Source organism: Labrus mixtus, chromosome 10 (assembly GCF_963584025.1).
Source record: "Labrus mixtus chromosome 10, fLabMix1.1, whole genome shotgun sequence".
Taxonomy (NCBI): Eukaryota; Metazoa; Chordata; class Actinopteri; order Labriformes; family Labridae; genus Labrus; species Labrus mixtus.
In genome coordinates, this window is record NC_083621.1 from 1974992 (window position 1) to 1987491 (window position 12500).

At 44.3% G+C, this 12500-nt stretch overlaps 1 protein-coding gene across 3 annotated transcripts in view; it reads left to right on the top strand.

The window, feature by feature from the left end:
- The window catches only part of fam13b (family with sequence similarity 13 member B), a 70542-nt gene that overhangs the window by 41923 nt on the left and 16119 nt on the right, over positions 1-12500 (top strand). For all 3 annotated transcript variants that reach the window (XM_061047592.1, XM_061047593.1, XM_061047594.1), the window contains exons 8-9: positions 8972-9016; positions 11350-11445. In XM_061047592.1, the coding sequence (XP_060903575.1) occupies positions 8972-9016; positions 11350-11445 (141 nt within the window). The remainder of the gene's footprint in view (positions 1-8971; positions 9017-11349; positions 11446-12500) is intronic.

Sequence of the window (12500 nt, forward strand, 5' to 3'; positions counted from 1 at the left end):
TCCTGCATGCAGCTCATGTTGTTGCGTGATTTCAAGTGTTTTTTTCGTATGAAAGTTTTGCTGGTCGTGAGCAACCTCAAAAAATGACCACTGTCAAAAAACATGACATGAGATGTGCACAATAAAAACGTTTTCTTGTTACCGTGCACACGTTGGCTTCCCGTTAGGCATTCAAAAAAAAAAGGTGAAATCAGAAGTGTCCTGTCCCGTACACTTCATAACTGTGACAGGTGTACTGCATGTCTGCATGAGTTATACATAGACACAAACATAAACACATTATATAGGTCAGTACAGGAGTGTCATGTGTGATACTTTGACCTGCTTTAAAAACCTTCTCATGTCTTATATGACTTCAACCTCAGCTTTAAGATTGGCACACAAACAGATAGACCACGTAGTGTATATATATAGTTCATTTTTGGAAACAAGCAATTTATTCAAAGTAGCACACTGTGAATTTTTGATTGTAAATATAATGCATGAGAATGTGCAGTCACTTATTTGACCAATTAAAATACTCTTCTTTACGTTGGGTAGCTGTTTTGTTAACAGAAAGGGTTTTATAAAATATACCAGATTTTAAAACAAAATGATGAAACCCCAGAGCAGCTGCTTTAAGGATAATATATTTTTTTTGCTGTATTAAAAATGAACGTCTCTTTGGCGGCTGATGGATGAATCCAATTTGTAGCGTCCCTGAATGAACCTAAAGGTTGTTTTTTTGAAGAAGTCCTCGTCTACTTTACTGTATAGTCATGTATGTATTACTGAAAACCAAGCTGCAACCTCAGGTGTTGAACAATGAAGCCAATGAGGAAGTGATAAAAACTGCAGTCCCTCAAGTGTCCACTAGAGGCCACCTCCGAAGGACCAGGAAGTCCCATACACACCCCATATTAAAATGTCAGTTTAAAAGCAAAAATGAACCAGTTACAGTCTGGTACAAAAAATGATTTTGGTCGTATTAGTTGATGTCTTTATCCAAGTTTGGGCCATTTTTGCCTTCATTGGAGAGGACAGCTGAAGAGAGACAGGAAGTGTTGGGAGGAGAGAGTTAGGGGGAAAACCCATGACCGCTTCGTCAAGGATCACAGCTTCTGTACATGAGGCCAGCAACATAACTGCTAGGCCATACGGCGCCCCGTCAATGTCTTTATCGACACACACTGTACTGGGGGTTGCTACAAGCGGCTGTGTTGTAAAGGACATTCAAGAGGCTTACGGCCCGTCTCAGCTTGTGGTGAGGTGGGCTGAAAGCTTAATTGAGTCAGCATTTCCAGTATGGCGACCGCCATGGATAGGCTTCCAAAACAGCCCTTTAGAAACCAATGGTGGACGTCACTCAGGCTTCTTCACCCACTCTCTTTCCATCAGTTAGTCTCACTTCATGCCCTCCTTTCTCTGCTTTCCTCACCCCTCTCTCTCTCTCTCTCGAGGCTTGGGTGTCACTGCTTGGCACAATATGTAATACGATATACTAAATGACCTAGATAGCCAAACTCACCACTTGTGCTATCAGTTCTCACCCACCGTCCCGGCAGCGCTGTCCTATTTGGCTTTCAGCGGGGCACTCACGGTCCTGAATCGTCATGGAAAAAAACAACAACATTGATTTTGATTGTCACCCCGGCTGGCTGCCTCCTCGTGTCAACACGTTTCCTTTGTGTTTGTCACAGACGGTACAGTCAAGGTCGGAGATAAGAGTTTGGATAAAAATACAAGGAAGTTCACGTAACTCCAAACTTAAATAAAATCTGGTAAATGATTCATGAACAAACGTTGTGTAACTTATATTGCTTGGTCTCCTCTACTTCATTCCTCGAGGGATTTAAGGAATTATGTAAAGTTTAGAGAAGTGTGACCCGGACTTAAGAGCAGCAGAATGCACATTTAACTCTGTGAGGACGGCTGTTGGGTTATTACTCCATACCAAAGTTTGGTATTACTTAGCACTCACTTATTGTGTTGGATGTTAGAATATAGAAGGGTCATGGAAAAGTTCTTGTTCGTCCCTGATTGGCAGGATGTCTCATGGGTAGGCTGTGGCTCAGTCGGTAGAGTCGGTCGTCTCTCAATGGGAAGGGATGAATGTGTATGATTTTGTTTTTGTCTTCATAGCTTCCCCTTCTTTTCTTAAACGATATTCACAAAAACATGCTGTCACTCAACTCTAAATCAAATAGACTAACCTAGTTCTGTTGGGGGTGATATCTGAGTGTTTTGATCTGCTCATGATTATCCGTGTTCCCTTACGTCAGTACACACACACACACAGATAAAACTGAAATGAACATTTGGTTATCCTCCTCTCCTCCCTTTCCTTATTGATACCGCTCACTTTCTGTCCTTCTCTTGTTGTCCGTCAATGTGTCCGTTAGGGTTAACCTCCTCTGTCTCTCCCCGTTCCCCCTTTCTGATCAATACTTGGCGTATTATTAACTGTCTGAGAAGCTGAAGAAGGGAGGGCAGCCGTTATATTCCTAGTCTCATGTAGAAGAAACAGGTGTGTGTACGTGATAATGTGCATGTGGTGCAATTGCATGTGTGTGCACATCGATACTCGCCCCACTGAGCCAGCTGTAATAACTGCTGAGCTATTGTCACAACTGAGTGGACTAAAAAAATCAACCCCTCTGTTCTTTCTGTCTCCTGATTGGCCCACAGAAGTATTTCCCTCTTTGCAATTGGCTCCCAACTTCAGCCCCTCCCATCCCATTGGTCCTCTTGGGGTTGTTGCTTGGTTACATCAGAAGCTGGTATATTTGAGCGGAGCACTGGATGTTTACTGCAGCACTTTTACAGGCAGAGTGCAGAGTGAGACAACCTTACTCACTCACTACACTAATTCAAGGATACACACACCGGTTCAGAGGACGCCACAGAATGCACCCAGGCGATACCCTGGCTCTGCTGCTCAACCTGCTCGTCCTGACGCTGACGCCTCAAAGTGCTCAACTGGGATAACCTACCCACCGGATACCCACAGGCTGACCCACCAGCCCTCGTTCTGAGAGAGACTAAATCTAATCTGAGAAGAGAACAGAGTGAGCTTTAACAGCTGGAAACTGCTCCTACAGGAGATGTGTCAAGTGGTTAACAGTGAAACAGAAGACCGTGCTGAGTTTGGTGTTAAAGTCAAGCCGACATCTCTGCAGGATTTTCGAGAATAAAAAGCAGACCAGACTTTCATAACCTTCGAGTTCGCTCTCCGACTGTGCTGAACAGGGAAGGGAAGACCAAAAAGCAAAACAAGTCCGACATCGTGCATCAGCACCTGCAGGCTGGATCCACTGACACTAAAACCCCTGAAACAAAACAACGAGGACAGATCCCAGTGAGAGAAAAACACAGCTGACAAAATGAGAATGGCCTGTGACATTCTGCTGCAGAGGTAAACACCGGGGTTATGTAACTTCCCTGTTCTGGCTGGAATGCGATATGTGATGGATGAATGAATAAAGAGAGCAGAATAATGAGAGAGATGAATGAATGACTGGCTGAGCGTTAACGGGAGAAGGAGAGGAAAAGGAGAAGGTGTTGTATGCATGACGAGGATTAATTAACAAAAACAGGAACGAGGGGAAAGGTGGGAGAAAAGACCGACTTGTGAGTGCTGGAATGAATCGGAGGAAACCATCAGATTGATTGTCACTCTTTTATTCTGAATGTAAGAATGGAGGGGAAACGAGGCTGGATTGTGTTCCTCGCTCATTGTTTAGTTACCAGAGAGAGATGAAAGAAAAGAGCGCGAGCCGAGCAGAGGAAGTGATTTCTTTCTCCACATAGAACACAAACTGAGCAGAAGACGATAAAGAGAAAGGGGTCATAAGATTACTTAACAGCTGGCTTTGTGTTATGCAAGCAGAAGAATAAACGAAAGCGAGGGCGGGCTGCCTGAGAATGTGTCAGCATTTTGTCTGCCTATAAAAAGAAAATATTTTAACAAGCAACCTCAAATTCAACCTTTTGGAAAGACATTTGGGGCTGCTGTGGCTCAGTTGGTAGAGTCGGTCGTCCCCTAACGGGAAGGTCGGGGGTTTGATCCCCAGCTCCTGCAGCTACATGTCCGATGTGTTCTTGTGCAAGACACTAAACCCCAAGTTGCTTCCGCTGCTTCGTCTGCAGCGTATGAATGTATATGAATTAGTGTGAAAGCGCTTTGAGTAGTAGAAGTCTTCCTTAGCTAATCAGTGGCGGTCATAATCGGTGAATCAGCTGTTGGAAGTTTACGCTCTCGCAGACTCGCAGAAAACCACAACCATCGACTGAAAGCTGTGTTGAAATATAAATTTATAAAATTCGCTGAGGGCGCCGGATAGCCTAGTGGTTATGCTGCGCACCCAGTATATACAGAATCTATAGTCCTCGTCGCAGCGGTCGTGGGTTTGAATCCGACCTCGTCCCCTTGCTGCATGACATCTCCTATTCTCTCCTCCAATGTTTCCTGTTGCTCTTCAGCTGTCCGATCTAATAAAGGCAAACTTATATCTTAAAAAATATATAATTTTCTCAGTAGTTGTCAATTAGAGAATTGGTGAGACTGTTTTTAAGGATCTATGTTAAAATGTAATTTTGGGTCAAGTCTCTAACCTGAGGACACTTCAGCATGCAAACCTGAGGATCTGGGAATTGAACCGTTGATCCGCCAATTATTGGAAAAACCAGCTCTAACTCCTGAGACACAACCGTCTCTTTTTGAACCGACAAATGTAAGAAATATAGTAGCAGCTCCCTGCGACGCTGCGAGAGAAATGGTCAATTAAATAAGGGTTTAAGGATGAGGAAGATTTGTAGAGTCAACTAAACAAAATAGATCGTCATTCTCAGATGGACAAAGGTCTGCAGGAGGATTACAGAGCAAATGAGTGGGAGAGGTGAGCTGCACTGGTCATTTATGGGTCTCCAGTGCAAACAGACAAAGAGTATCCATGCAGAAAAACAAACCCAGGTCCTAAATGTGTTTGAATTTGGGGTATTTGAATGCAAACATGTGTTGTAAGGCTCGGAGAGAGTTTCTTGGCTCAGACATGAAGGGCTTTAAATGTTTACTGTTTCAGAGGCAGCGAGCAGAAGAGCTGTTTATGAGATGTAAGATGATGCCTTTAACTGTGTGTGTGTGTGTGTGTGTGTGTGTGTGTGTGTGTGTGTGTGTGTGTGTGTGTGTGTGTGTGTGTGTGTGTGTTGGAAGTAGGTTACCCATCAGAGTGAAATATGTGCTCTTGTGCATGCAGATGAAGATGTGTGAGGTATAAATGAAGGTGTGTGGGTTGTTGCGTAGACTGCAGCAGTGTGTGAGTACCTCCCAGTCAGAGCAGAGTCGGGTTTGCTGACAGCAGCACCTCTGATGAATCACAACTAACCTCCAACTCACCTTACACACACATTCACTCACTCGCTCTCCTGCCACCTGAATAACCGCTCAATATAATGTAAAGACGCCCTCGATTTGTCCTCATTACCTCCTTCACTGAGGACACACAGATTCTCTATTTTTATTTCACACTGTTTACTGAACTGAAGCAGACAAAACCTCGCTCAGTCTTGATGTTTTTGTTGTTAGCCAGCTGAGATGAGGCCTCGTCGTGTGAAACGTCTGCTGCGCGATAAGGCTGTCATGGTAACCACCGAAAAGAATTACAGCGGTACAAACAAGTTAACCGCGGAGAACGGAGGCCACCGTCAAAAACACCTCATGTTCAGACACAAAGGCAACTTCGCCCCTTTGGGAACATTTTGGAATTTGTTTTTATTCTCTGTGAAGTTTTAGGGGCAAAATTTGGGCCAAGTCTTTCAAAATGAAAAACGTCAGTGATTGTGTTTTTGTCGTAAAAATGGATTTACATTTTTATTTGTGATAGTTTGGGATTATATGTGGCACTCTTGTGGTGTTTAAATTAGGGATGTAACGATTCACTCACGATTAATTTCACAAAATGAGACTGAAGACAAATTACGAGATGACTCTTTGGCTCTTGCACTTTTTTGGGCGACTGGGTTCCAAACCCGCTTGTCAGTGTGGTTTGGCCTTTTGAAGTTTTTCTTCTCTCAACAAGAGGAGGTGATTGGAGCTTCTCGTTGTAGTGTCGGGTTAAATGCTGCATCATGTTGGTTGTGCTGTTTGTGTAGTCCCCCGTCTTGTAATATTTGCACAGTTTTTTTCTCGTCTGTTATCTTCTCACCTCTTTCATTTTCTGTCTCAGGTATGGATCGACAGACAGTCTCACATGAGGTTTATATAAAAACATCTCTGCGTATGAAAGTGCATCAAAGACATACACTGACCATATAAAGACTTTTGGTGCTCTCTGGCACCCACCAAAGGTCTCTGAGTGTAACTGCACCGTCGTATGACTCACCACACAGTTGACACCTTCCTACTTAACGCACTAATCCGCCAGCAGAGATTTCTCCTGCCGTGGTCACGGTCAGCGATCTGATGAGCAGACTGCAGATTAGCCTGATAGGATCTGATTGAATCTGGGAACTTCTACTCACCTTAGATGACTTTCAGGAATCAGTTTGGGGAAACACTTATCGAACCAAAACAGTAATGAAGAGTTAGTAAAGTTAGAGGTAAACAGATGATAAAGGGGGCTGCTGAATCAAGAAAACCGTTTGTTTACTTCTGAGACTTTATCGAGGACATCCTGTCTGAGGCCCCCCCGGTCACTTTAAAGGGTTTTACAGTATCACTGCCAAGAAGGCGTTAGCTAAAGGAGCGACTCCCTAAGATGTTATCAAGGTCTTTATCTCCGTCTTTGGCTTCTGCTGCAGCCGTGGTTGTAGGACAGGAGATGATCTCATCCGACCTACTTGGAGCCAAACCTTTGGTTGCCAACCAGTACTCCTTTGACACCACATGACTACAACTTCTCTGACTTTGTGGCTTATTTTAAGTCGTTTTTGTCTGATATGGGAGTCTGAATATTTGCATCTCTCCAGATTTTGAGTAAACTCTGGATCTTTGCATCACCGCCATCGTTTCAAATGATTATACAGCATGTCCACATTGCCCGCTCTTGAGCAACCGTACCCTGCCGAAACCCACCGCTTAAAACCGTGCCAGGGCCAGGGAAGTGCACGGTTCGGAGCAGTCCCACTAGTCAAACAAACTGGAAACAAACTTTGCCCTTCTGAAAAAAATAAAGTAATCTGAAGCTGAAAGAGGCATCCTTTACCTGCGTTTTTTGGAGCCAATTAAGAACGTGTTAGACCATTGTTACAAACTCAATTTCAAACTGATTCCAGCACGTCAGGGGGGGATAACTGGGTCTTTTCTGCCCTTCATGGTGTCCTCGTTTGGGGAGAAAATGCCCAGCAGGACCCTTTAATGTTTGGTCCTCTAGGGCTCCACTGACACTGATAGAAATGTTATCTCTGCCGCTTTGGGAGCTGGAGGGCGGCAGCAACAGCCCAAAGGTGCTACGGTGATTTCAGTTCATGCCTTCAGGGGTAGCATGGTGTAAGTTCAGATATTATCTTTGCTTCTTAAGACACTTGGCGGTTATGTAACGTCCTGGAGGAGCCTATCTGGGATCTATTGTTAGTGACGCAGCCACCCAGCAAGGCCCCTGAGGGTTCAACTCAGCAGGAGAGCCCGCTGTCAGATGTTATCAGAGCTTCGACGGGACGGTGGCCTCAGAGGGAGCCTGCAGGATGCAGGGCTGTTTAAAAAGGGCAGCTCGCTAAGATGACTAACGGGAGGAAGAAGGAGGGTGTTTAAGAATCAAGGGCAAAAGGAGGAGAGGAGATAAAAGGGAGAAGAAACAGTGAGAGAGTGAGAGAGGAGAAGTTGAGACAGCAATTACCTTTAATTGAATAAAGTTTGCACAAAGCAAGAGGGCAAAGATGGAGTGAGAATTGCAGAAAAAGTTTGAAAATGTGAGGATAGTTTGAGAACAGCGGCCAGAAAACGATGATGGAGAAGATGGAGGAGGGAGAAAAAAGATGGAGGGTGGTATCATGTCCTCTCTGCCCATTAATGATTCAGTCTGTATCGATCCAACTGAAGACTCCTTGCTGCTGCAGGTGTGTGTGTGTGTGTGTGTGTGTGTGTGTGTGTGTGTGTGTGTGTGTGTGTGTGTGTGTGTGTGTGTGTGTGTGTGTGTGTGTGTGTGTGTGTGTGTGTGTGTGTGTGTGAGTGTGAGTGTGAGTGTGTGTGTGTGTGTGTGCATACATTACATCCACACAAACAGCTTGCATAACGTCAGCTGCTGTTTGTCTAATGAGATGAGTTTGACCGCTTAAGTCACACACATTACAAACACACACACACACACACACACACACTCGATCCGCCTCGCTGAGATGAACTTGGGTATAATGAGAGCGACATTGTGGTGTGTGTGTGTGTGTGTGTGTGTGTGTGTGTAGGGTTGTTATATAAATCCGGAGTCCTGGTATGCCTGAACGGGTGTGTGTGTGTGTGTGTGTGTGTGAGGCCGACAGCGGGCTGCTGAATCAACGGACACATCTCAGCCCCCTCCCTGTTTCATGCATTACACACACACACACACACACACACACACACACACACATGCATACTTCCTCGCCTTTGGAGGAACATCGGAGAACAAATATGACCTTACACACACACACACGTTCCTTCTATCCGATCAGCAGGATTCAGCAGAGCTCTGTAGCCTAAATAACAATCTGCCCACCCAGAGCGGCGCCAGCCTCTGAATGTTTGTGTGATTGTGTGTCTGTGGCGCGTTTCTTCAGATTGGCAGACGGGACACACACTCATTATTCTGACTTACACACTTTTTTTTTAATGAAATTATTTTACACTTTACATCCATCTTTATCTTCCTGCACACAGAGGAATTCTTAGCTCAAATGTTCTTCTTCTTCTTTCCTGGTGTGACCCTAACTGCCCGACGCAAACATCCTCCAAGGTCATTTTATGTCAGTGAGGGAGTCGAGGAGTACGTGATGTTCTAACCATCTCTATCTCTCCTTACAGCTCCCACCTCTCCCCTATATCCATCCTGCCTGCTGACTCTGCTGAGTAAGTTCACACACACACACACACATTCTCCACTTACAACAGCATAAACAGCCACTTCTTTACGTACACACACACTCCAGCTACACTTCCTGTCATCTGGCAATTCATTTAACGTGCAGCTCTTACCACTCGTAAGGTAAGCAGATATAAAACTGCAAACAAGAGGCGAGAGATGGACCACCAGGTCAGCTGAGGTAAAGCTACACACATGCGAGATGCAGATAATGTAACAGGACTCGAGAATGAAAAGGTGCAGGAGGGTTGTGAGAAAGGTGAAAATTGAGTGTTGATTATGAAACCACACTAAAGCATTTCTCATGGCATGTTGCCCCAAGGACGTCCGCTCAGCCATCACCTGACTGTCAGGCCGCTCTGCCTCTTCACTGCATGACAGGAAAACATCATAAAATAGATTTCCACAGTGCTTTGCATACAAGGGAGGTTACTGACCTGAACGCTGCAGGGCAAGAACACAAAACTGAAACTGATTTGTGTGATGCACTGAAAAACTAAAGACAGAAAATGGCTTCAAATTGGTTTCTGTGTTGCATTTGTTGATGTTTACGCGCAGGTTAGAGGCTTCCTATAACATCGGCCAGAAGGTAGGAGATCAAACTCATAAATAGAGGATGGTCAGGACAGTTAAAGATCCCATATTCTCCTCAGGTTCACCTTTCATGTTGACAGTCTGTGAAACCTTTAGAGAAGCTTTGCATGATTTGAAGCTAAAAAAAAAAATCCTTATTTATCAGATACATGCGTCACGCATCACGCCTGATTTCAGCCTCTGTCTGAAATGGTTTGTCTCAGCTGTTGTCTTTGCCCGCCTACCTATGGGTCAGCTCTCTGAAAGGCTTCCAGTGGGCAGAACGCTGCGGGGCTGCCAGGGGGAGTGCCGCTCTCCAGTGCTGGGAGAGGAGAGTCTCAGCGGCTCACGTCGAGCAGTCTCATGAAATTCTCAGTTTCATATCGGGAAACAGTGGCGCAGTTTTCAGACCAAGCCGTTTAGCGCCCTCTGCAGACTCATCCTGGGATTACTCCAAGCCTCTGCAAGGATTAGTTGAGCCTCACTGAAGACACTCGTACTGTAGATATCCTGCAGCTGAGCTCGCTGCACACCGATCACTATGACTCAACATCCAACAGTCTGAGTAACACCAGACTGTGACCTACAACAATCAATAATCATACCTTTAGTTTAAATAACACGCATGTTGACAGAAGAGTTCAGATGAAGTCTCAGTAAAGCCTCCTGATCGACCTTTGCAGAGGTCACAGCATCCGCGCTGATGTTACCTTTTTTAGGCTTTGACGTCCGCTCGCCTTCTCTCCCTCTCTCCTCCCTCGCTTCAGGTCTAAGCATTATTAATCCTCTCAGGGCCAGACCGGTTTAGTGACTTTATAAGGAGTTGTTAAAAAGCCCAGAATGGAAAGAAAAAAAAAAAACGTTTCAGTGATCATTGATTCAATATTATTCTCACTAAATCTGACTCTGTGTATATCTCATCGTTCTGAACATTCTTCTAATAGATGTGTAGGTAAACAGACGAGTTAATCATCCAGCCAATCGTTTGTCTCATAATGGATTGGTCGATGAATTTGTCTTAATTTAAAAAGGATTGATGACAGGTTGGTGTAAGGAGGAAGCTTTGCAATATTAATGTGCAAAAACCTCTCTGAACATAAATGTCGATATCAAACTGATGAACAATTCATGAAGCTGAAAAAGTGACAGGAATCATTTTGTGAGACGAACAGTCTGCAGACTTTTCTCCTTTCCTCTCTTTCTTTGGTTAATGGACTTGAGGTTGTATGTTTATTTTCTAGTCTTCTGACTACTCAAAGTGCTTTTACACCGCAGGTCACACCTACACATTCACACCCTGATGGTAGAAGCTGCTGTGGAAAGAGTCCATCAGAAGTAATTAATCCATTCATACACATTCATACTCAGGGTTAAGTGTCTTGTCCGAGGACTCAACGGACATGTAGCTGCAGGAGCTGGGGATCGAACCCGCGACCTTCCGGTTGAGACACGACCGACTCTACCAACTGAGCCACAGCCAGATTTAGCAGAATTTTTACACAACATTTTTGAACATTAGCAGAGTCTAAATATGCTACTTAAGTCTACAAATGACCTCAAAGACAATCATGATGTGCAGTGGGTTTGTCTCAAAATAAATACTTAAGTGAAGCTGTCAGAAAAACTTCCATCGCTTATTTGAGAGAAACACCTCTATGAAATCAGACATTGTGCATCATCACACATCATACAACTAAAAAAAAAAAAAAGATGTCATAATAAATGATGACCCACTATGTTTCCACAGGATTATTCAGCGCACCATCAGAGCTGCAGTGGAGCATCACTTCTTTGAGCTGAAAACATCCATCGACCAAGACCTCAGCAACTACGACAGCCAGGGGTGAGAGCGCACACACACTCATTGAATACACACACGCACATACACACTTTGATCAGGTATAAGAACATCTCCAAACCTCAAGGAAGAATGTGTAACACATAAATATATCATAAATCAAGTCTATCCTGTGTAAATGTGTCTCTGAGTCATGACTGTCTACAATGAGGGAGAAGCTCGAGTCCCGCTGGCTGTGTTGTTGTCAGAGCCGTGTTTACATGGACAGGACGGCCGGCTCCTCCCCTTGTGTATAAAAGCTGTTTTAGTCAAGAACTAGAGAGAAGAAGAAGAACATACTCACTGATTATTTGGATGTTAGGAAGAGTTTTTAGATCCCGCTCATTCTGTGTCAGTTTACATGAAATGTGAAGCTACAAGCTAACTAAAGAGCGCTAACATTAGCATGCTAACACAACAATGTGAAGCTACGAGCTAACTAAAGAGCGCTAACATTAGCATGCTAACACAACAATGCAGGACGCAGGTGATTGCAGCTCAAGCAAAGGACAATTTTGTACAGAGCTGGCGCTAAACTCCTTCATGTGAACGTGAGTGGAGGGGGGGTTGGAGGTGTGTCTCTGGAGGAGAGCGGAGGCTTCAGTATGGAGGAGGCGTGGCCAAACAGCAGTTTGTTTTGGTTTCATGCTGGAGCTCAAGTGCGACATCTACTGGATCAAAGAGTCACACATTCTTCCTTCATGTTTTGCACCTGCTTAGATGCTAAAACAACCTGCTGTATTTTTCTTCCATGCACCTGCTGGTGGCAACATGCGTTACACAGATTCTTCAAAGGTTAAAGGTCGATGTATGACTTCAAAGAAACATAACTGACATAGCGGACATCTTGTACGGAGGCACCAAGCCAGACACATGGTTCAGTTTACCAGTCAACATGTTGACAGCTCTGATGTTAATTAGCAAATTTTACGTGTCAGGTGGTGCAGCTGTTCAAGGGTCAGTCACCTCGAGACATAAAAAGATGTCCAGTTTGATTCTAAAGGTCCTTTGTTGGCATAAAGCTGTTTATAGCTAGAAAATATAAATGACTGTTTTATTGT